The 21,960-nt window shown below is 49.4% G+C and overlaps 10 protein-coding genes across 10 annotated transcripts; 4 read left to right on the top strand and 6 right to left on the bottom strand.

Annotated features, from left to right (window-relative positions):
- The first annotated feature begins 421 nt into the window (after positions 1 to 421).
- On the top strand, positions 422 to 2,755 carry BO83DRAFT_365089 (uncharacterized protein). Its single transcript, XM_025529657.1, has 2 exons — positions 422 to 665; positions 724 to 2,755. Exons 1-2 carry the CDS (start codon positions 614 to 616, stop codon positions 2,595 to 2,597), a joined length of 1,926 nt encoding a protein of 641 aa, XP_025385877.1. The 5' UTR covers positions 422 to 613; the 3' UTR covers positions 2,598 to 2,755.
- Positions 2,756 to 2,901: 146 nt separating this feature from the next.
- BO83DRAFT_418843 (uncharacterized protein) lies at positions 2,902 to 4,060 on the bottom strand (the record flags this gene model as incomplete). The annotated part of the gene is made up of 5 exons (XM_025534846.1): positions 3,956 to 4,060; positions 3,778 to 3,903; positions 3,567 to 3,719; positions 3,248 to 3,490; positions 2,902 to 3,197 (listed from the first exon to the last, which is right to left on the bottom strand). The coding sequence occupies exons 1-5, from the start codon at positions 4,035 to 4,037 to the stop codon at positions 2,902 to 2,904; spliced, it is 900 nt and encodes a 299-aa protein (XP_025385876.1). The 5' UTR covers positions 4,038 to 4,060.
- Positions 4,061 to 4,698: 638 nt separating this feature from the next.
- Positions 4,699 to 6,947, bottom strand: BO83DRAFT_365083 (alpha-glucosidase). Its single transcript, XM_025529656.1, has 3 exons — positions 6,170 to 6,947; positions 5,345 to 6,104; positions 4,699 to 5,288 (listed from the first exon to the last, which is right to left on the bottom strand). The coding sequence occupies exons 1-3, from the start codon at positions 6,639 to 6,641 to the stop codon at positions 4,757 to 4,759; spliced, it is 1,764 nt and encodes a 587-aa protein (XP_025385875.1). The 5' UTR covers positions 6,642 to 6,947; the 3' UTR covers positions 4,699 to 4,756.
- A 739-nt stretch (positions 6,948 to 7,686) lies between these two features.
- BO83DRAFT_409774 (glycerol uptake facilitator) lies at positions 7,687 to 9,098 on the bottom strand. The gene is made up of 2 exons (XM_025534164.1): positions 8,298 to 9,098; positions 7,687 to 8,244 (listed from the first exon to the last, which is right to left on the bottom strand). Exons 1-2 carry the CDS (start codon positions 8,919 to 8,921, stop codon positions 8,011 to 8,013), a joined length of 858 nt encoding a protein of 285 aa, XP_025385874.1. The 5' UTR covers positions 8,922 to 9,098; the 3' UTR covers positions 7,687 to 8,010.
- Positions 9,099 to 9,240: 142 nt separating this feature from the next.
- Positions 9,241 to 10,252, bottom strand: BO83DRAFT_88021 (uncharacterized protein). The gene is made up of 3 exons (XM_025537674.1): positions 10,014 to 10,252; positions 9,547 to 9,948; positions 9,241 to 9,478 (listed from the first exon to the last, which is right to left on the bottom strand). The coding sequence occupies exons 1-3, from the start codon at positions 10,074 to 10,076 to the stop codon at positions 9,383 to 9,385; spliced, it is 561 nt and encodes a 186-aa protein (XP_025385873.1). The 5' UTR covers positions 10,077 to 10,252; the 3' UTR covers positions 9,241 to 9,382.
- A 782-nt stretch (positions 10,253 to 11,034) lies between these two features.
- BO83DRAFT_317588 (benzoate 4-monooxygenase) lies at positions 11,035 to 12,963 on the top strand (the record flags this gene model as incomplete). Its single annotated transcript, XM_025527706.1, has 10 exons — positions 11,035 to 11,328; positions 11,388 to 11,431; positions 11,478 to 11,665; positions 11,724 to 11,821; positions 11,871 to 11,960; positions 12,018 to 12,160; positions 12,212 to 12,350; positions 12,402 to 12,533; positions 12,585 to 12,748; positions 12,801 to 12,963. 10 exons carry the CDS (start codon positions 11,035 to 11,037, stop codon positions 12,961 to 12,963), a joined length of 1,455 nt encoding a protein of 484 aa, XP_025385872.1.
- Positions 12,964 to 13,193: 230 nt separating this feature from the next.
- BO83DRAFT_409771 (L-threonylcarbamoyladenylate synthase) lies at positions 13,194 to 14,095 on the bottom strand (the record flags this gene model as incomplete). Its single annotated transcript, XM_025534163.1, has 1 exon — positions 13,194 to 14,095. The coding sequence occupies exon 1, from the start codon at positions 13,923 to 13,925 to the stop codon at positions 13,194 to 13,196; it is 732 nt and encodes a 243-aa protein (XP_025385871.1). The 5' UTR covers positions 13,926 to 14,095.
- Positions 14,096 to 15,167: 1,072 nt separating this feature from the next.
- BO83DRAFT_409770 (Zn(II)2Cys6 transcription factor) lies at positions 15,168 to 16,706 on the top strand (the record flags this gene model as incomplete). The annotated part of the gene is made up of 2 exons (XM_025534162.1): positions 15,168 to 15,232; positions 15,282 to 16,706. The coding sequence occupies 2 exons, from the start codon at positions 15,168 to 15,170 to the stop codon at positions 16,609 to 16,611; spliced, it is 1,395 nt and encodes a 464-aa protein (XP_025385870.1). The 3' UTR covers positions 16,612 to 16,706.
- A 348-nt stretch (positions 16,707 to 17,054) lies between these two features.
- BO83DRAFT_409769 (uncharacterized protein) lies at positions 17,055 to 19,935 on the top strand (the record flags this gene model as incomplete). Its single annotated transcript, XM_025534161.1, has 4 exons — positions 17,055 to 18,709; positions 18,789 to 19,040; positions 19,094 to 19,207; positions 19,257 to 19,935. The coding sequence occupies 4 exons, from the start codon at positions 17,055 to 17,057 to the stop codon at positions 19,933 to 19,935; spliced, it is 2,700 nt and encodes an 899-aa protein (XP_025385869.1).
- Positions 19,936 to 20,102: 167 nt separating this feature from the next.
- Positions 20,103 to 21,703, bottom strand: BO83DRAFT_390776 (MFS general substrate transporter; the record flags this gene model as incomplete). The annotated part of the gene is made up of 2 exons (XM_025532875.1): positions 20,103 to 21,589; positions 21,640 to 21,703. 2 exons carry the CDS (start codon positions 21,701 to 21,703, stop codon positions 20,103 to 20,105), a joined length of 1,551 nt encoding a protein of 516 aa, XP_025385868.1.
- Positions 21,704 to 21,960: the final 257 nt, after the last annotated feature.

Here is a 21,960-nt window from a genome sequence, read left to right as displayed (position 1 = left end):
AATTTCGCCCTGTTGCTCCGAGAACCCTGTAGTTTATGCAGGATATGCGCTGACTGAAATACTCAGTGGCTGTACTGGTCCATTGACATCCTGTCATATCTCGCCAGAGGCCATTGTAGAGGTTTCGTACGGAGGTCTCACCAAACATTGTTCCTCGTTCGGAAACCCGGAAGGGTCTGAGTTGCGGGCTGCCCCGTAGGGCTGAGCCTATGCGATGCCAATGAAACCGCACAGGAAGATACTATTTTGGATCGCCACAATATTATTCTGCTGCCTGACACCACCCTCCAATCGGAATTCCCAGTTTTATGGACCCTGACGGGGTTTCTGCACTAGCTTAGTTGAACGGGGCACAATGCAATCACAAGAAAGTCTTCTGTAGTATCTAAGTCAGGGCCGATGATGTCTACATGCTGCGCCTTGCCTGTCTTGGCCCTGCCACCTCAGATTTCGCTGTGCTCATTTATGTGCTCGGAAACTTTGGTTATAAATAAGCGCTAATAGTGTGGTCCGCTCGTCAATTTCTTATATATATCTGCGGAGCACCCTCATTTATCATGCACTGGAGTCTATGCTATGCTAGACGTGTCACTTGGTGCAACCCAGAGCAGACATGAAGTTTAATGCACTCTTTACGGCTCTAGCCGCCCTGGAGTATATCCAAGGTATATCTCCTATCTCGACCACCATGTGCAGCACTAACTCATGCTGACTCGCTCATAGGAGGCGTCGCTGTTCCTACAACCGCCGATCTCACATTTGCAGACATCTCACCTCGCGCATTGGACAATGCCCCTGACGGTTATACCCCGAGCAATGTATCTTGCCCTGCAAACAGACCGACGATCCGCAGCGCTTCAACCCTGTCATCAAACGAGACAGCATGGCTCGACGTCCGACGCAAGCAGACCGTCTCAGCAATGAAAGACCTCTTTGGCCACATCAACATGAGCTCATTTGACGCCGTCTCATACATCAACAGCCACTCGTCCAACATCACCAATATCCCCAACATCGGTATTGCCGTATCTGGCGGTGGCTACCGAGCCCTAACCAACGGCGCCGGCGCACTCAAAGCATTCGACAGTCGAACAGAGAACTCAACACACAATGGACAGCTCGGTGGTCTTCTGCAGTCAGCCACATACCTGTCCGGTCTATCCGGAGGTGGTTGGCTCCTAGGTTCAATCTACGTCAACAACTTCACCACCGTCTCCAACCTACAAACCTACAAAGAGGGCGAAGTCTGGCAATTCCAGAACTCCATCATAAAAGGCCCCAAGACCAACGGCTTGCAAGCCTGGGATACAGCCGAGTACTACCTCGACCTAGCCAAGGTCGTGGCCGGTAAGAAAGATGCCGGCTTCAACACCTCCTTCACCGACTACTGGGGTCGCGCACTCTCCTACCAACTCATCAACGCGACCGACGGAGGCCCCGGCTACACCTGGTCATCGATCGCATTGACCCAGGACTTCCAGAACGGAAACATGCCCCTGCCACTCCTCGTTGCCGACGGCCGTAACCCAGGCGAGATCCTAATCGGCAGCAACTCGACCGTATACGAGTTCAACCCCTGGGAATTTGGCAGCTTCGATCCATCCATCTTCGGCTTCGCTCCCCTCGAATACCTGGGCTCCTACTTCGAGAACGGCGAAGTCCCATCCGGTCGATCCTGCGTTCGCGGCTTCGACAACGCAGGCTTCGTCATGGGCACCTCCTCCAGTCTCTTTAACCAATTCATCCTCAAGCTTAACACCACCGACATCCCATCAGCCCTCAAAACGGTCCTCGCCAGCATCCTCGAAGAACTAGGCGACCGTAACGATGACATCGCCGTCTACTCCCCTAATCCCTTCTACGAGTACCGCAACGCGACAATCTCATACGAAAGGACCCCGGACCTGAACGTCGTCGACGGCGGCGAAGACAAACAAAACCTTCCTCTCCACCCCTTAATCCAACCCGCCCGCAACGTGGACGTTATCTTCGCCGTCGACTCTTCAGCCAGTACCTCATACAACTGGCCCAACGGCAGTCCCCTCGTGGCCACCTACGAACGCAGTCTCAACTCAACCGGCATCGGAAACGGTACTGCCTTCCCCAGCATCCCAGACAAAAACACCTTCATCAACGAGGGCTTAAACACCCGTCCGACCTTCTTCGGCTGCAATAGCAGTAACATCACAGGCCATGCGCCCCTTGTCGTCTACCTCCCCAACTATCCATACACGACGTTCTCGAACAAATCGACCTTCCAGCTGAAGTACGAGATCTCCGAGCGTGACGAGATGATTACGAATGGCTGGAACGTGGTTACGATGGGTAATGGCTCGAGGAAGTCTTATGAGGATTGGCCGACTTGTGCGGGCTGCGCGATTTTGAGTCGCTCGTTTGATCGGACGAATACCCAGGTGCCGGATGTGTGTGAGCGGTGCTTTGAGAAGTATTGTTGGGATGGGACGAGGAATAGTACGGAGCCGGCGGCGTATGAGCCCAAGGTGTTGATGGCGACGAGTGCAGGTGTGAGGAGTTTGGCCGTGTCGAGGTTCGTTTGGGGGTTGGTTCCGGTGGTGGTGGGGGTTTGGTTGATGTGAGTGGAGGTTGGGAATTGGGTACGGGGGTGTATAATAGAGATCTTATGGTATGAGGTTACGATAGTTGAACACTTCAGGGATACTTACTCATGTATGAAGGAAAAGATTGCATGTAATGCTTGTTTATTGTCGTAAAAGACTCCAAGTCCCCCACTAAGTACTGATTTACAGCATCATCACCCGATTACTTCGTCCGAAAGCATACCGAAAATCCAGTCAGTGAAGTGCACTCCTTCTTGCTCGTCCATCCCCAGTTGAACTCATTCACCAACCAGTATCCCCCAAGATTCTCTCATAACATGATCTAATCACCTTTCCACCGACACAAACCCCAACACAGTCCATGCCAGCAGCATCCAATCTTGCACGGGGCTGTACGGCTGCAGACAACCTGCGGGAGGTTCCAGTCCACGAGGTCAAGAGAAGTCTCTTCGGATTCTTCAGCATCGTCTACAGCTTTGTCCTGTTCACCGCGAGGGCACTTGGCCATGCAGACATTCTGCCAGCAGCATCCCTTGCATGTTCTCTTGCTGCACATGCCGTCGGTGTGGATGATGTCTGTTGAGGTGGGGAGGAGGTCGATGTCGGGCATGGAGTATCCTAGATACATTAGTCAGTTGGTTATCAGAAGGTAGTAGGGTTGGACTCACTCTTATGCATCTCCGGTGCCGATGCTGATGCAACATCATCGCTATCATCATAAACATCGAGACCGTCATCGTCGAAGACATCGAATCCAACATCACCATCAGAATCATAACCATGCTCCCCATCATCAACAACATCATCATGAACATCCCTCTTATCCTTATAACAATACGTACAAAGCCCCTTACGGCAACATCCACCCTTACAAGTCCTGCGATTGCATCTGGGCGGTTTGCCTTGAGATTCTATCATACCCAACTCTCATCAGCAAACACATCCTCCCCCCAGAGGAATCAAATAGAAAAAGAAGGAAATACTAACGCCAAGTAGCATCTCCATCATCCCGCTTCGCCATATCATTCGGACAATACGCAAGACAGAGGCCGTGGTAGCAGCACCCGTTCCCGCAGTCTCTGTTCGTGTGGCAGATAGGAGCGGTGATGTCCATGTCTCCTTCTGTGTGGAGGCGGGATTCTGGATGTGTTTTAGTGAGTGGGTATGGTAGTATGGACAAGTGGAGGGAGAGGTCTACCATCGATGAAACTGCGGACTAGTTCCGTGTGAACGTTATCCTCATTGTGGAGACAGTAGGCGAGACAGAGACCGTTGTAGCAGCATCCGGTGCCGCAGTCGGAGTCTTTGTGGCACTGGGGGTTGTCTGGTAGGTCAGTATGTTGGTGCCAAGGTGGGATGTGTTGGGGTGGGCTTACAGATGTCTGTGAAGCTTGGGCCGTCGGCGGGGATGGAGGCTGCTAGGGTAGCCAGGAGGGCGAGGATGAGGGCTAGGTTCATTTTGGATGTGGATTGTAGGATACGATTTGGGGATAAGGTGTTTATGGTGTCAAGAGGGAGGGGAGGAGAGTGATGGGGGAAGAAAAAGAGGAATTGAAGTGCTGGGCAGGTCAGGCTATTTGAATCTTGTTGTTGATGTGAATGCATGATGGAGAGTGGGTGTTTGAGACACGGGGTAGTCTATAGTGAAGAGTAGTACAGCCATGTTGGTTAATGGTGTTGATGGGTGGATTAAATGGTAGGGGTGAATAGAGATGAGGTGGGCATGATCTGGGTATGTGGATATGTAGTGCGTGTGATGAATAACATGGACTTGACTTCTTTCATGTAATGAGTTGTTGAGCTAAGCCGCTCGCACACAATCTAGTTGCATTGGATGTATTACATATTTAGTGCTTCATCTATGTCCCACAAGAGGAAACATCGGGGAGGCGAGTAGCTCGTGTGATGGTTGTCAATGTAGTACACAGTGTCCTGGGAAACGGACTATTAATAGTAACAGGGTATGAATTTGAGGCTCTTCACTTGCCCAATATGCCTCAAATGATGTTTGATTTATCGAAGTAGTAATGCGGGCTCTATTGTAGTCACCAGCACAGACAGACCAATACTCAAGGATACTGTGTGTAACGAGAACTAAGAATGTTCATTTGGCGGCCGTCTAAAGGCTGCACTATATATCCTCAACCCTTATACATATACCATCTCAGTCATAAGATTTAAGCCTCCACCAACAGAACAACAGCTTCATACGGGCGTAGAGACCACTTCTGTCCCGAGAACCGCCCCTTCGCCGCTTCAGCGCTTTCATATGAGTTCAAAACGACGTCCTTGACTCCCTTCACCCCATTGGCAGTGGCATCCCACTCCAGTGTGTTTTCAGTCCAGTTAGTCAGAACCAGGGCCTTCTGGTTCTCATATTGGCGTGAGTAGGCAAAGATCTCCTGGCTGTCCTTATCTACCAAGTCGTAATCCCCATACACAAAGATGTCGAGGTACTTCTTGCGCAGTCCAAGGACGGCAGCCCAGTAGTGGTAGATCGAATTTGGGTCGTTGACCTGCGCTTCAGCATTAAAGCGGACATAGTCCGGGTTAACGGACATCCAAGGCTTTGCGTTGGGGCCGGTGAATCCACCGTTCGGTGCGCTTGACCACTGCACCGGTGTGCGGCCGTTGTCTCGGGATTTCTTCTGATACTCTTGACGGGCGCTCTTCTGGGCTTCGATGTCATCGGGCCTGTGTTTGAGAAGTCTATCATTGAAAGCAATTAGTGAATATTTCCGACATGTAAAGAAGACAAATCATACCGATGCCAGTGGTTAAGGCAGTCGATGTCCTTATACTCATTCATGTCCCATTCAATGGGAACGTTCCTCATTCCAATTTCCTGGCCCTGGTACACAAACGGCGTACCAGACTGCAGCGCAAGGACCGTCGCCAGCATTTTACCAGCTTCCGTGCGGAACTCTTCCTTTGCCTGTGCATAGCGATCAATCGACCGCGGCTGATCGTGGTTCTCCCAGTAAAGGGCGTTCCACCCATCATTATTGTACATGAACTTCTGCCACGTCTCAAAGAAAGCCTTCAAATCAGTAAGCTTCCAGCTTCCGGGCTCAAATTTGTCGTAAGTTCCGTGGTCAATGTCCACATGCTCAAAGTTGAAGATCATGTTTATTTCGTTCCGATCGTAGCGCACAGCGCGGAGCACCTCCTCGGTGTCTCTAACGAAGGGCATCTCGCCGACACTGAAGGCGTCATACTCCTTCAAGATCTTACCCAGGTCTGCGAGGTATTCATGCAGTCTCGGTCCATTGGCGTAGTACTTGTCTCCCCACTGCCAAGGGGTACGAGGGTCCTTCACAGGAGCGTCCGGGAAGCGTTGGTCTTTGCTGACGAAGTTGATGACATCCATGCGGAATCCATCCGCGCCCTTGTCTAGCCAGAAGCGCATGATATCGTGAACCGCCTTGCGGACGGGCGGGTGTTCCCAATTGAGATCGGGCTGTTCTACCGCATAGAGGTGGAGGTAGTATTCCTGCGTGTGCTCGTCCCATTCCCAGGCACTACCTACAAAGTGCGTCAGAACACTCGCTGATAATATAGAATAACCTCAAGCAAAGCATTGGACTCACCCTGAAAATGCGACACCCAGTTGTTGGGCGGGTGCCGATTACCCTGCTCATCATACCTAGCCGGCTTCCACACATACCAATTGCGATATTCATTATCCTTGGAGCTGCGCGACTGCTTGAACCACTCATTTTGATCACTAGTGTGGTTGACCACAAGGTCCATAAGTAGCTTCATGCCCCGTTCGTGGCACCCCTGGATGAGCTTTTCGACATCCGCGACCGTGCCGTACTCATCCGCAATGCTATAGTAATCGGCAATATCATAGCCCATGTCCACCTGGGGCGATTTGTATGAAGGACACAACCAGACAATATCCACGCCTATATTCTTGATATAGTCCAGTTTGGAGATAATTCCCGGAATGTCGCCGATGCCATCATCGTTGGAATCCTTGTAAGATGCAGGCCAGATCTGATAAACGGAGCATTCCTTCCACCAGGCGCGGTGAATCTGGGAGGCGGATTTGGCCATTATGCTGGTTGTTTAGGTGGTTTTCAGAGTGTTCGGAATGTTGGTGAGAGAAAAGAGCTGTCGTGTCCTTATCAGGAGCTCGAGAGGTCAGAGGGGCACAGGAAATTGGCTGATCTGCCCCTCGATTGATGGGCACCGCGGGGCAGTCGCTGCTTCATCTCATTCATCGACGCTCGTGCGGAGAAATTCTCGGTGGGTTCGCCATCCACCGGTCGCACATTGTCTGCCACTCACACCCCACGATGTGGTGGACCAGCTTTTGGGATGGTTGAGAGGACCTTTACGTGGAAGTTTCAAGATACCCACTTCCGTTGTACCTGGGATGGGAGGTGATGTTCTGAGACACTCTGGCTCATTAGAAGGTCTCCGCACCAGCTCCGGCTCCGCTCATCACCGCCATCCGAGGTACTCTGCACAGTAATTGATCGCAATATTCTCAAGGATTCCCCATCATACTGCTAAGTTATACATATTTTTAAAAATGGTAGAGAAAAGCGTCCCATGATTATAGCAACCGTGAAAGTCTGGCGTATGAGTATTGTTGCCTCGAGAATTCCAACCCACGAATATCCCGGGGAAGGCTTGCTAGCCACAGCTCCAAATTGCACAGGCTTGAGGGATCTGTGGGTGGTACAGCTTGGGTTGCAGTTCGTGCTCCATATACCCATAGTGGCCAAAGCTACGATTAGCCAAGACGACCCTGCTCTTCGGAACCAATAACATAGTCCCATGTCAGCTATGCAGATGTAAGAATCCTGGCCATGCTAGGCGGGGTCGGTGGGCAAGCTTGGTGGGAAAGACACAATCTGGATTCATTGAAGTCTCGAAATGCAGACTGTTTCGGCTGCGGCGCTGTCGAACAGTTGCTTTGGGGTATAGAAAGTAATAGCTTTGGTCATAGACATCCAAAACATACTCACGTGGCCAGTGGTCTAAATCGCTACCCAGCGAATCGGGCGTGACATCATAAATGGAATGGTAACGTATTGGAAAACTTTATGGGGAATCTTGGGAGGTTTATGTAAATCAATTGAAGACTAAGATAACCTCCTCGGCTTTATTCAGCTCGTCACACTGCATTGGCTAGCACCATAGCCATCGTGGCATCAACTTATAATGAAACGCATAACATCGATCGAATAAGAATGAGAAAATATATATACTGTATACCATCGTACATCTGTCGCCATCGTCATCCTACTAATCGTGTCAAACAGTCCAGGGCTACAATTGCCCATAAAACCCATCCTTGTGTCGTTGTACATATCTTCGTCAGTCATCTTGAAGAGAAAAGCAGTTGAATCAAGACCCTCCATTAAGCCAGTGTCGTCTTTTTGTAAAGTCTATTAGCCACAGCTAGTAACGTAGCTTAGTGCAACCGCAGAGCGCCATCGCGATCTTCGACATTGTCCAGAGCGTCGGTGATACGCGACCCGTCTCCCTCATAGAGGAAGGAGTCGTAAGTGGCAGCACCGACGATACAACCGACAATAGGAGCGAAAATAGGCACAACGAAATAATAGTTGGCCGCGGTAAAGACTTCTCTGCCATAGATGAAAGCAGAGAACAGTCTAGGACCGAAATCTCTTGCGGGGTTGATAGCCTGTAGAATTAGCTTAGGTTCACTAATAGATACCGATAATCGGAAGAACCTACATAGCCAGTCTGCCAGCCCAGCGCAGCTCCAATAGCAGTAAGCAGGAAGAACACTGTCACCTGAGGCGAATGGAATCTGATCGCATTGACCGGATCCGAGATGCTCAGAATACCAAACATCAAGACTGCAGACCCGAGCAACTCCGAGAATGCGGCCTCCCAATTCGACTCGAAGAATGCAGCAGGGTAAGTCGAAAAGATACCAGCGGAGTGGTGTCCACGGGGACTCAGGATTGAGCCTCCAGGAATGGTGAACTCAGGGTCCCAGTCTTTGATGGCGGAGCGGTAGTTGATATACACAATGGCGGCACCGACAAAGCCACCAAAGAACTGAGCAAAAAGTTTGCCGGGAAGTTTACGCCATTGTCCGGGAGTGGGACGGACGAGAGCCATGCAGATAGTCACAGCTGGGTTGATAGTTGGACCGGGGTCGGAAAGATAGCCTGAGATGCAGACAGCTGCGGCCCAGGCAATGTTGATCGAGAGCCAAGTGCCATACTGGTAGTCGGAAAGGAGACACTGAGCGACGACGCCATCGCCGATGACGATCAGGAGAGCCGTTCCGAGGAACTCAGCGACATATGGCTTGAGAGCTTTTCGGGAGAGGCCAGTGTTGAGAAACATGGCTATGAGGATGTTCGACTTCCGAACGTGTGAATTAGGGAGAATTGCAGGAGTACCGTGGTAGAGATGGACTGTTTTGGAGGTTTGTTGACGGAGAAAACAGAGGGGATCAGAGGATGCCCCGAGAGCGGCACGTCATAGCTTGCCCGCCCTCACCGCCAGTGCTGTGGATTCCCCAGATAGGAAGGCGCGTTGGAGATAATTGTTGGCCCTTCAGCCTCAGGTGTCAGTTATGGCCCCATTTATAGATTGGCGTGGACCGAATGCTGGCGATAAGGATGCTGATTCGTCTACTGCAGTTCCACAAAAGTACTAAAAGCACCATTTAATTATTCCCTTCATGTCCAATTTGATCGTACAAAGGCTAGTAGACTAGAACTGAGAAATTCACAGACAGAATTTTGACGAACGCACAAGATAGACAAAGTCGCATCCCTTAAATGCACCATGGAAGATTCATATTATTTGGCCTTCCTGGCTTTCTCCGGGTCGGCCAACATTCCTCGATTCCACCTCGGATCATCAGATTCTTGCACCGGCGCCCACCCAAGCTGGATCTGCATGATCGGTCCTTATCAGCTACTGCCCCACAGCGGCATACCACCCACAATGGCCAGCAACATACCTGCATCACCTTCTGGTCCCAATCCTTTGTGAAGCTTTTAATCTTGCCATCCTGAACCTCGAAGATAGCAGCAGCGCTCCATCTCGCTTTCCGAGGTGGATCCGATCTCTCAATTCCTTTATACGGCTTTCCCGAATGCGATCCTTCAGCCGTATATCGTAGTAGCACATGTCCATCCTTTGCCCACGCCTGGTCATAGCGAACTATATGCAGATCATTGACCGACGCCATGACGTGGGCGTGCGATTCGGCGTATTCCATGGGCGTGGAACATCCAGGGAATGTAGAGGGACTCCAAAACCAGCTGTCCGGGGTGCAAAGGTGGCGAACGGACTCGGCACCTTCATTCTGGGTTGGCGAGTAGGCAATTGACATGTATTCTTTTGCGATATTGAGATTGGCCTACATATGGTGATTAAAATGTTAGGGGTGACACATAGGGGACTGTTACTGAATTGTATACGTGCCTCTTCTTCTGGTGTTTGGGTTGCCGAGATGACGGTTGGTGGTTGGCCACCTGTCGCAGACATGATTGTTGTTGAGTATCTGGCACAATGCTAAGCCCTCACTACAGATTATTGCAAATGTGATTGATGGGGTATAGTTAATGGTTGACGGATGGAGCACAAACCTATTTAAATTATTACTGGTTTATATTGTCGTCTTTTCAGTCATCATGACGTTGTGCTACCTCGTCCAACTCGGTTCTGGTCCGTGGCATATCCGATATCCTGACAGGTGAAACTCAATGTTATTTGGTATACTTATGTAAACAAACCTTCCATTAGTTAGACACAATAGTACCACTGGGACAAGATGGTAGCTGAAAAGCTACACACATGCTGTCCTACCCCCACCCGTATGACTGCAAAATCAAAGTGAGTCCTAACTTTCGAAAATATATTGAACCGTTGCTGGGGTATACCTTATTTTAAGCGATGGCTTCAAAGCACTAGTTTTACGCCGGAGTAGCGAGGTGGATGCGAATAACCATGCCGTTCAGGAGTGAATTCGCATCAACGTTGAAGATAACCAATGACAAGTAGGTACACGATGGCCGCCGGCTTATGGTAATTTTGAAGGTAATCTTCTTTATGCTTTCGGTTATATATCACACTACCGCGACACATACTGGCAACGGACAGGCGGCTACTCGGCAAGTGCAGGGCTCTGTATACTACGAATCGAACCTGCGCCATTTGTTTCATCAACGAGCGGGGTAAGCTTCATTAGGCGTCTCAACTCCGAATCATCTAGCTGTAATTGGTGTAACCTACCCCACTCCCATACCAAGCCATGCTATGGTCGATTAAGAAATAAATCATGCAGTAATAGTTGGTTTTCAAAGTCGACGGGTCAGTTGGGGAGGCGAGGGGCAGTATGCCGAGCTATCCGTCCAAGATTTAAAGGTCAACGGTCACCATGGTTGGCTACACAGCATACTTGCAAAGTGTGGTACTCGTTCAAGCTGCAGAGGCTCCATGGAAGATGTTGTACCTTGTACTCGCTTTCTCCGTTCCGGGCTACCTTATAGCCCTCACATGCTACAATCTCTTTTTCCATCCTCTCCGCAGCTTCCCCGGACCACCACTTGCAAAAGTCTCCAAACTATGGAACAGGATTGGGAATCGGACTGGCCGAAAGTCTGACCGAATTCACGAAGCTCATCTCAAGTATGGACCGGTAGTGCGAATTGGGCCAAACGAGTTGTCGTTCGCTGAACCCGCCGCTGCACGAGCTATTTACACATCGCTTGAATTGGTCAAAGAGGAAACCTTCTACGTAAGACCCCATGACGCTCTATATACGCGATTCAGGAGGGGTTAAACTGCTATATCCAGCGGGCGAAGACTGTTTTTCATGAGAACCATCTTTTCTCCACTCGGTAGGTCCGACAGTATATGTGCAGGCCAAGTACTAAGCGAACCAAGGGATGTGCAGGCGCATCGGCAGCGACGGAAGCTTTTCGCGCGGGGATATTCGCAGGCAGCCATGCTAGAGTTCGAGCCTCATATCTCCAACAAGATTGATATGGTTCTCAAACAATGGAAGGCACGGTCAGCTGATGGTCCTATTGATGTTTACCCCTGGCTCCATTGGCTTGCCTTTGATGTGGTGTGTGAGTGCAGAATAGCCTGGCTTTGGTTATCACACTTCACTGATATAATGCGGCATAGACCACCTGATGTTCGATGATGATCCAGGCCAAGTTACTTCGGGAAAAAGCCATGAGGTAATGGCCTATCTTCAGGCTTGGAAGCCGACCTATATCTACGTAAGTGTTGAAACGTGCTCCCTCATATCATAAGTTGACCTCCACAAAGAAAGAGTTCCTCCCACAATTAGACCGATGGGGAGTATATGTTCCAGGGTATGTGGGTGACTACTTCAGGAAGGTCCAGGCCTGGAAGAACGTGAGTGAGGTTTACTAGAACAGCTGCCGAGCTGTCAACGGGAGCTGAATATCATAGTATTCGGTCAATTTGATTAAGAGGAGCCGTGAAAGGGGCACTAAGACTCCGTTTCTACGAGCGGCACTGAATGGTGACGAGGATGCCTTTCTCGGAAGACCCTTGACCAACTCGGAGTTGGCAGAGGAATGCATGGGCGGGATGTATGTTGATCACCATCATGCAGAGTTGACTTCTTCTAACGGTTATTTCAGGTTCGCAGGAAGCGGCACCACCGCTAATACGTTCACATTTCTTCTCTGGGCATGTCTGCGTAAGCCAGATGTTGTGGCCCGGCTCAAGGCGGAATTGAGAGAAGCGTTCCCAGATGCTACTATTGTTCCGGACCATCGGGTATGTATCATTTGTATTCAATCACTTCACAGTTGACTAAACCGTTGCCAGACTTGCTCTTCTTTGCCGTATCTTCAAGCGGTTATTTCAGAGACATTCCGTCGCTATCCCGCTGCTATTGCCATCCTACCTCGCACCGTAGTCAAGGACACAACTATTGCAGGTGTACCAATTCCCAAAGGGGTCAGTTACACTTATCATCTACCTCCACATCATAATACTTACAGAAAGCAGACAGTTGTGGGCGCACAAAATCGGACAATTCATTTCGACGAAAAGGCTTTCCCTGACGCTCAAGAATTTCGACCTGAGCGCTGGCTAGAGATGGAGAATGAGGCGTTGCAGAAGGAGGCTTTGGCGCCATTTTCCATGGGCCCCAGAAAATGCATAGGTCTCAAGTAAGTGACGCTAAAATCTGCCAGATAATCTAATACTTACTTACGATGAAAGCTTGGCTCAAATGGAGCTCAATAAATTAGTTGCGGCTTTCTTCCTTCGATTCGATGGGGCGGTCGATAGTAGCATGACCGAGGAGGATATGCGTCTCTATGATACCTTCACTGCTTCACCCGCTGGAGGAAGGCTATTGGTTCGCTTGCATGGTTCGGTCTAGCATATTGAAGTTATCGGGGGCTACAAAAATACATTGCTCGCCTTTCACGTACTGTTAGATGATATTAGGCGCCGGTACGGGCTTGCATTTTGGCGCGTCGATTATATGTAAACACTGTTGTTGGAGGAAGACATATGAACGAGATGGCGAATATTACTTTCTATTGATTCATGACCTACCCATCCTCCCTTCTATTCCCCGGTCTATATACACCCTGGCCACCCTCACCATTAAGTCTTAAACACCGGATCCTCCGGCAACTCCACCCCCCAAAACCTACGCATCCTCTCCCTGAACAACTCATAACACGACCCCATCCGAAGCACCCTCATCTCCCCAAAATCCATCACAATCGACGCTCTCCCATAAACATGATACCTCTGCAACCCATAATCCACAATCAAATCCGCAACGTCCAAAATCTCCTCCTCGATATCCTCAACACGGAACTTCTGCCCCCTCCCACTTAAATTCGCACTAGACCCCACCATAACCTGCCCAGCCTCATAATTCAGCCTACAGATCTCCCGTAACAACGAACCCCCACCCACGAACATCGCAATCGTGTCATCCTTGACCACATTGGCTAGTGTTTTCGGGGTAAATTTCGTCAGAATCGGGTGTTCTGGTCTGTACGGAGCCACGATGCCTAAACCCATGTCGAGGTCTTGAGTGAGAACGCGGGTCATGTTGAACCTCTCCGAATCGAGAACGTGCAGCTCATGATGCAGCTCGTAGGATCCAATCAGACCGTGGGCGTGTCCTGGGCGGCGTTGCTTCGCGGAGAAGGCTCGCTCGATGGCCTCGACGGAGGAGGCTAGGAGGCCGTAGCCGACTTCTGTGGGGACGATGGCGATGCCTCCAATTTGGAGAACGTTGAAGACGCGCTGGGCGTCGGAGATGGTGTTGGGGAAGTGGCCGGGTAAGGGGATTGTTTTGGGGTTTGGGGTTGGAGAAGACATTTTGTTGATGTCGGAGTTTCCAAATTATAAAAAGAAAGAAATCTAGAATTATTCTTCAATTGTATGGGTGGTGGGGTAGGATTCTGCTGTAGATATTCTAGTGTTGATCACCACCGTGCGCTTGCCGGTCAGATTTTAGCTGGCATTTTGGTACAAAAATTGAATTTCCGTTTATCCGCGGGGAGTTGAAATTCGGCTTGTGTTGTATTAAGCAGAGCTACGGTTTATTGAGGCTTTTATAAGGTAAAAGGGCGTATGTATATGATGATTGTCATACTCAGTCTCAAGATACAGGGGTCTGGTTTGGATGGTTTTGGCATGTCGCATTGTTCTGCAGCCACTCCTTCACTTTCTCCGCGGCAATAAGCAGGGTTGCCGTACGCTAACTCCGGCGTGGTTCTGGCCCTGCCGCTAGCTGGGAGACTGTTGCTATTCTCTTTTCTTTTGGCTCTATCATCGAAATAAAATTTTATCTTGGTTCTATGCTCAACATGAAACGCACAAAATAAACGTCAAGTAACCCCTCTGGCTCTGGTGGAGTGTGTCTGTGCGGCGCGCGGGGTGTGTCCCGTTGATTTACCGTGGGTCTCAATTCACCACAACACTTCTGATGAAACTGAGAATATGCATGGACGGAGATGATTAAGTGAGGCTATACGAGTCCATCTTCCCATATGGTGTACGAAGTATGAATAGGAAGCAAAAGCACTATCATGTACCCGGTTCTGGGTGGAAAGGAATCCGACTTCGTGACAAATCCATCATCATCATAGGCAAGCAGAGTAGACATATATCTTTTTCAGTTGTCTTTATATGTTTTCGCGTCGATAAGAAAAAGTCCGACGTCTATAGGCAATGGCTACCGTTATCTGACTCGGAAGCTTGGACAATTTCCAACGGAAAAAAAACCAATGAACGTGCTAGCGCATTATTAAGCCAAGCTGTCCAAAATTGGGCCAAGTGCGACAACACTGCAAATGCTGGACATGATAGGACATGGTCGAGATAGATAATGTATCTGCGAAGGCTAAAGAGGGGCTCATTGCTCGATCTTCAACGAAGATTTTGTGCGTCAGGATCTATTGGTGCATGCCCGGCTTCCCTGTTAACTTGCTGCCCCCAGATGCGCTGCCCAGTGTCTAGCGCACATCACTAGCGCCGTATGCCCCTAGTGCTTGAAACACTTGTTACATCCACACACTTCAATATTTATCTCACGGCATAGCGAATTATCAAATAGCCATGGACAAGAGCCGTCGAACGAGAAAATCCAGTAAAAAGAGCAAGACAGGTTGTCGAACCTGTAGGTCAGTAAGCCTTAACGTCCCAACTCAGACACCAATTAATTTTCTACAGATTGCGCCATGTCAAATGTGATGAAACTCCAGGCATGTGCCAGCGCTGCACATCTACAGGTAGAAAGTGTGACGGATATGATGCAGAGCGACTACCAAACCGGAGAACTACCGCCACATTGACCGAATTAGCACCTGGCATTGCTCATCGCTTTAGGTGGAAGTTGACTTCGGATGAGCAACGCTGTATCTCGTTCTTCCAGAACCGAATAGGACCATCAATAGTCGCCTATTTTGACTGCTTTCTGTGGCAAAGACTTGTCCTCCAACTTAGTCAGGTTGAGCCGGCTGCCTTTCATGCACTTGTCGCGTTTAGTGCTATCTATGCGGATTATGAAGCGCGAGGAGTGCTAGTCAATAACAATAATCCAGATAATGCCTTGCAGCGTTTTGCTCTCGACCAGTGTGGGCGAGCGTACAAATGGTTGAACTCGCGCTCGGCCTCTCAGGACCCAGGATTCCGCGACATCATTCTAGTGTGCTGTGTACTGTTCATCATGACAGAATGGATGCGCGGACAGTATGATTCTGCTAAGATACACTTGAAAAACGGGCTTCGGATACTAGAGGGCGACCAGACCTTGACAGCAGCAACTGCCGCATTCAGCTCTGTCTTCGGGCAATGTCTAGGCGAATCACTTGCCTCCCTGAAAGTCCAATCTACCTATTTTGGCATTGAGGAGCCAACACAACCACAACCTCCGAAGAGCCCCGACCCTGGAACCCCAATTCTCGATGATAAGGTTTTCTACACCCTCCTCGATGCACGGCTGACGTTTGAACCACTGATGGGCGATATTTTCCAATTCCATTTATTCACCTCCCGCCTTTCCGAGGAAGAGACAAGCCTCAACTATGGCCAACTTTCCGATATACAGTTCGAGCTCTCTTCCCGACTAAACCGATTCGCTATTGCACTTGAATTGTTTTGCATATCTTCCTACCACCAGCTCAGCCGCAACGCCCAGCGAAGCTTGCGCACTATGCAGCTACACCAACAAGTCCTTTCCATTGTCGTGAACCTCTCCCTCCTCGGACACGAACACGATGTTCTAGACTTCTACAACCCCTCTTTCGAACACATCCTTTCCCTTACAGAAGCTATAATCGCTAGCTTTACGAATCGCCCTAGCGTCTGTCTTGACATGGGCGTTATTCTCCCCCTCTCCTTCGTTGCGACAAGATGCCGCGAGCCCCTTATACGCGCGCGTGCATTGAGAGTTCTTCGCTCCTGGCCGCATCGCGAGGGACCCTGGGAGTCTAGTTTCATTGCCGAGTGTGCCTCAAGACCGCAGGACTCGGGGGATCCATTTTTAGCCATGCTGGCCTGAATGCAGCTAAGCAGATATTGAAAGCCGTACACGGCTTCAAGTCACGAAGGCTTGCTAGATATCCGAGCCATCTCAGTAACGGCATTCTGATAGCCAATGACGGTCGGGGCTACATCCTAGAAAGACAATGAGAAAGAAATGGTGCAAATCCTTGGCGGATTGAGGTTAATACCTCTTCCAGTAATCCCAGGCTATATAAGTGACAGATAGATGAAAGTCTGTAGCCTAATTAGGAAATTATCCGATGAGATTCCGCACCTAGACAAGAATCATACAATTTCCGGTTAAATCCAGACTTCATCCCGGAAAAGACGCCGATCCCTGCACCATGGATGTAACATTAATTTATGGAGTGGTGTAGATCGCAGACTGGCGTGAATAAAAAGAGGATGGGTTAACAATCAGTCGAATACCAAGAACTGCGGTGGGTATCCTTCTACAAAATGAACATCCTGTTGGGTATCCTTCTCTTGCTATTACCCTTCACACATGCCACTACTTTCTCCGTCAAGCATTTCACCGGTGCTTTCGACGCTGACTCTGGTGTACTGAGATCACTGAAGTCATCTTTAGACTCGTCTTTTGACTTCTCTCCATATGATGTCTTCGCCAATCGCAGCGGCAATGGTCACTACCACACTGGAGACCTGACTTTACGCTACCGAGTAGGCAAATCCAACACGTGGATCGACGCAGACACTGTAAAAGATCGTGTTCCTCTCACAAAGAGGAATTCTTCGAAATCCATACTTTCGTCAAATCTTGACCAGACGATCGGTAACGTTAGCAATGACCGGTTATTCATCACGCGGAACTGGATCGACTACCAAGGAGACTTGGCTGTCAATTTCACGTTGCGAAACGGAAACACTCAATCCATCGAGATCGGCAGCCTCGGATTTCCCATAGAGTTCAACAATATATTCACAGACCGAACAGCAGTTGAAACAAGAGAAAAGTGTGTCTTGGTCGATCCTTTCATCGGCCTCCAAGCCGGATATGCCCAGGTCACTCGGCTTCTCGGACAGGGGCCTCATCTAGTCATTACACCTCTTAACCTCGATACAAAATTCGAAGCCTGGAGATTCCTCACTGAGGACACTGATACATCGCTAGCTTATCAGAGTCAAGTGTTCGAGGGCAACTATGAGTGGCAGGTTTATTCGAAGGCATATGCAGAGCAGGAATGGAAGGGCGTTGAGCCATGGAATCCGCCAACCTCGTTAGTATTGTCGCCGGGCGAATCGATCTCGTTCGGCCTGCACTTTACGGCCGTTTCGAGTGTCGATGAAATTGAACCTACTGTTTCTTCGCTCGGACACCCGGTTGCTGTTGGGATTCCGGGATATGTGTTGACTCAGGACCTTGAGGGGCGGTTGTTTGTCAATACAACGCTTAAACCTGACATCATCAATGTTTCCCCGGATGATTGTCTCTCGGCCACAGCCTTGAAGCTTAGCAGCAGTACCTGGTCTGGGTATAAAATGGTACCTAACAAGGACGCCTTTGGCAGATGCAGAGTCGAGATTATCTACGAGACAGGTTTGAAGCATACTCTACACTACTACATCACCGATGCTGGGCCCAGTACTCTATCCAATGCAGGCCATTTTCTGGAAGAATACCAGTGGTATAACGATACTTCGGATCCATTCGGGCGCGCCCCTTCCATAATCACATACGACCGCTCCGTGAACGGTCCAGTACTGCAGGACAATCGTGTCTGGATAGCAGGCTTAAGCGACGAAGGAGGTGCGGGATCCTTTGTTGTTGCTGCAATGAAGCAAACAATACAGCCCGTTGCATCTGAAGTTTCCAAGCTGGAACAGTTCGTCAATGAAACTGTTTGGTCGCGATTGCAGTTGACCAACGGATCCACAGAGTACGGTGTTCGGAAAAGCTTATTCTTTTACGATCCCGACGTTATGCCAGATTATGACTACGATCCTGATATCTATTGGACCGGAAGCTGGGATAAAGAGGCAGCTTACTTGATTGATAGAGCGTATGACTACGTTCACGTTTCTTGTTTATATTGGGGTTTGTACCGTGCTGGTCGGATCGCCCCTAGTGTTTTGACCCTACGGCCACCGAAGTGGTACTTGTTGCAGGCTTACAAAACTTGAGTATCTATCCCTTAAAGTTTGGGAATGCGGTCATACTAATATGTGCGATAGTGTACTATTCACATTTGGATCACAACCTGATGGAAGCCAGAACACTTACTATGGTGACCTTGGGTTAATGGGAGAAACAATGTGGATGTACTTGCTTAACGATCTCAAAGCCGAGAATTACACGACAGAAGCAACAAAGATGGAAGATATCATGCGCGGCCGTGCCAAAGCGTGGTCCACGCAAGAAGATCCTTTCGGTAGCGAGCAAGCCTGGGATTGTACAGGACAGGAGGGCGTCTATCTGTGGTCCAAGTACGTCCACACCATCTATTCCCCTCTGATAATTAACTAACTCCTGTCCATAGATACTTTAACTACACATCCACCGCACAAAAAACCATCGCCTCCATTAGAGGATACATGCCAACCGTAGCCCACTGGGGTTGGAACGGCAATGCTCGGCGATACTGGGACTTTACGTATAATTCCCCTCTCTCAATCAGACTCTACTACACTAACAAGTAACAGAACAGCAGGAAAGCTCTCCCGCATCGAGCGTCAAATCCACCACTACGGCTCAAGCCTTAATGCCCTCCCCATTCTCGATAACTACCGCTCACTCACAAACCCAACAAGTCAATCCAGTTTCTACGACCTCCGCATCGGCTACGGAGGTAACCAAGGTCCAACGACTAACGTCGCATCCGATGGCTTCGGGTCTATGTCTTTCCACTCGTTCCCAGAGACACTAGCATGGGATGACTACACCGGTGACTATGGACCCGGATTTCTGGGCCAGGTTCTTGGTGCTGTGACGGTTCTGTTGAAGCATCCTGAGTTCGGGTGGGTAAGCTTTGGAGGGAATATCGATTCATCTTCCTCGAATGATACTGTTGTCGTGCAGCCACGCGATACTGTTCGGAGGCGGGTGTATCTGGTGGATCTGGGGCTGGATGTTTCAATTGATGCGGGTGCTATTGAGGAGGTGAGAATCTTGTATGGTGAGAAAAAGGTCGAGTTTGATTTGGTTGATCGGACTGATGGGTCCGAGGGGGTGCCTGCTACGAGGGCGGCGGTGGGGTATTCTGTTACTTCAGTGGCTGGCGCAAAGGGGATTCAATTACAGACTGATGGACTGACGAAGGGGAGGTATGGGTGGGAGGCGAAGTTTGAGTCGGGTAAGGGAAATTTGGTGTTTGAGTGGTAAATATAGCCTGAGATAGTTTGACGAGGCATTCATGCTGGAGAAAAATGAAATGAAATTTGTTTTCTCTTAAAGCTCTGTTGTTAGGTTATAATGTCTTCTCGCTGTGTTCGACATTCCTGCTCAAGGAAAGGGATAGAGTGAAATCGACCTAATTATGACATAAATCACTAAACATCCATTCCCGCCGCAGAACCCACAACATTCCTCCTCTCCTCCTCAGCAGCCTCCCTAATATACGGACTGCGAGCTCTTATTTCCTTCCCCCATACAAAGACCGCGACCGGAGCAAACGCCAACACCAGAGAAACCAAACCCAAGAGCGAGCTCGCCCAATGTGACCCCAAATTCGTATACATAGATTGAGCCGCCAACGGAAGAAACGCAACGAACATATTCTCCCCTAGTCCAATAGCTCCAACAGCGCTCGCCGCAAACATGCTATACGCATCAATAAGGTAGTTTGCATTGCTGACTATAACGCACGTACAGCCAGCGCCGACCATAGCAAGACCAATGGCTGGAGCAATCCACGGGATAGAAGGGTAAGATGTCCACGCGTAGACGAACATGCCTCCGGCGACACCGATTAACCCGCCTGCTAGGGCTTGGTATAGACGGGCCTCAGGGATTTCTTTTCCTGGGGTTTCTGTATTCCGTAAGGCGGACTGGTAGTACCAGCGGTTGGTGAGAAGGCAGTATATCCAACCGATAATCTCGCCGATAACAACGGCCGCTTGCACGTATCCTCCCCTGACGGCATCCCAACCGTATAGTTCGCCGAAGACTTGCTCTGCCGATTGGGTGAATAGGTAGATGGTCCCTATGCTGAAAGCAGACCATATTGTGGAGACGAAGACCACTGATTCGGTACAGAGCATGTATAAGGGTCGCTGAACACTATTCCAGACAACTTGCACGATAGACGTGGTCTCAAGCTCTTCTTGTGTGTATGCCTTTCTCCCTTCCTTCCGTAGTTTCTGTGCCCGGGCTTTGAGGATAGCAGAGCCACGGGTCTCCGGCAACGCGAAAACAAAGATAGGGAAGAAAAGACCAGTCCAGATAAGCTGAAGATATCCAATCCAACGCCACGACAAGAACTGGTAGATTGAAGCACCAATAACCGGCCCCATACTGCTGGATGCCAAGTATGTGGTGATATACATGCTCAAGGGAACAGTACGTGCGCGATTCCCAGCATAAATATTAGATATGATTCCGGCCACTGTATTGGCTAGAATGGCAACGCAACCACCGGAGAAGAACCGCGTGATGATAAGTGTAGCGAAGTTCTGAGCCACGCCCGTTGGGATCAAGAAGCAAATGTAGATCAGATAAACGGCCAGGAAGACGTATCGAATGCCAAAGTCTTCCATGACAGGTAGAACCACAAGAGAAGACAGAGCACCTCCCACGCCCCAGGAGGTGATCATCCAGTAGGAGTTTGGGAAATGTGCTTCATCAATATTAAACTGTCTGTCTATTGCATAGTGCGCGGGCGTGATGATGGTTCCATTCATTAGAGCAATGAAGGTTGCGAAAAGCCCAATTCCTGTAACGGCTGACTTTTTCCAAGGGGGCCAGTTTACGGGGTTTTCGGGGTCGTTGTCTCCATCCCAGGTTATTATCACAGTTTCTGAATCAGAAGATTGGCCCTCTAGATGTCTTAGTATGTTAGATCGTCGAGGCATATGTGGTCTCTCTAACCTTCGGAAGGTGAAATGGTGACCGGCATCACAGTGGCCTTTACATCGTCGGTAGCGATAGACATAATATTGGTATGTTGTAAAGCGAGGACTTATTAGATATAATGAAATCTATCAACATCAAGTCGTGAATATGAGTGTATAAACCTTGAAGCAAACTCTAGTATATATCAGGTGGGCCTCTGTGCATGAAAACTCCTCTTCTCGACGGCATCTGCTAGACTAGCCGGCTCCAGGACTTTGCTTTATGAGTCCTATGATCCTTTTTTGCTTTGTTTTCGTCCAACCATTTGCCACTTTAATTTGTCATGTAGCTTCTATT

The sequence above is a fragment of the Aspergillus eucalypticola genome (assembly GCF_003184535.1).
Source record: "Aspergillus eucalypticola CBS 122712 chromosome Unknown BO83scaffold_20, whole genome shotgun sequence".
NCBI lineage: Eukaryota > Fungi > Ascomycota > Eurotiomycetes > Eurotiales > Aspergillaceae > Aspergillus > Aspergillus eucalypticola.
The sequence above is the reverse complement of the archived record's forward strand: the minus strand, read 5'-3'. Positions and strand labels throughout refer to the sequence as shown.

Coding starts and splice junctions, on each gene's coding strand:
- BO83DRAFT_365089 (XM_025529657.1), top strand. CDS start 614: ATGAAGTTTAATGCACTCTTTACGGCTCTAGCCGCCCTGGAGTATATC. Junction 666..723: donor CGCCCTGGAGTATATCCAAG/GTATATCTCCTA, acceptor ACTCGCTCATAG/GAGGCGTCGCTGTTCCTACA.
- BO83DRAFT_365083 (XM_025529656.1), bottom strand. CDS start 6,641: ATGGCCAAATCCGCCTCCCAGATTCACCGCGCCTGGTGGAAGGAATGC. Junction 6,105..6,169: donor CTGGGTGTCGCATTTTCAGG/GTGAGTCCAATG, acceptor CGCACTTTGTAG/GTAGTGCCTGGGAATGGGAC. Junction 5,289..5,344: donor TGCCTTAACCACTGGCATCG/GTATGATTTGTC, acceptor TTTCAATGATAG/ACTTCTCAAACACAGGCCCG.
- BO83DRAFT_409774 (XM_025534164.1), bottom strand. CDS start 8,921: ATGTTTCTCAACACTGGCCTCTCCCGAAAAGCTCTCAAGCCATATGTC. Junction 8,245..8,297: donor TGGGCTGGCAGACTGGCTAT/GTAGGTTCTTCC, acceptor CTAATTCTACAG/GCTATCAACCCCGCAAGAGA.
- BO83DRAFT_88021 (XM_025537674.1), bottom strand. CDS start 10,076: ATGTCTGCGACAGGTGGCCAACCACCAACCGTCATCTCGGCAACCCAA. Junction 9,949..10,013: donor CCCAAACACCAGAAGAAGAG/GCACGTATACAA, acceptor CACCATATGTAG/GCCAATCTCAATATCGCAAA. Junction 9,479..9,546: donor GGGACCAGAAGGTGATGCAG/GTATGTTGCTGG, acceptor CCGATCATGCAG/ATCCAGCTTGGGTGGGCGCC.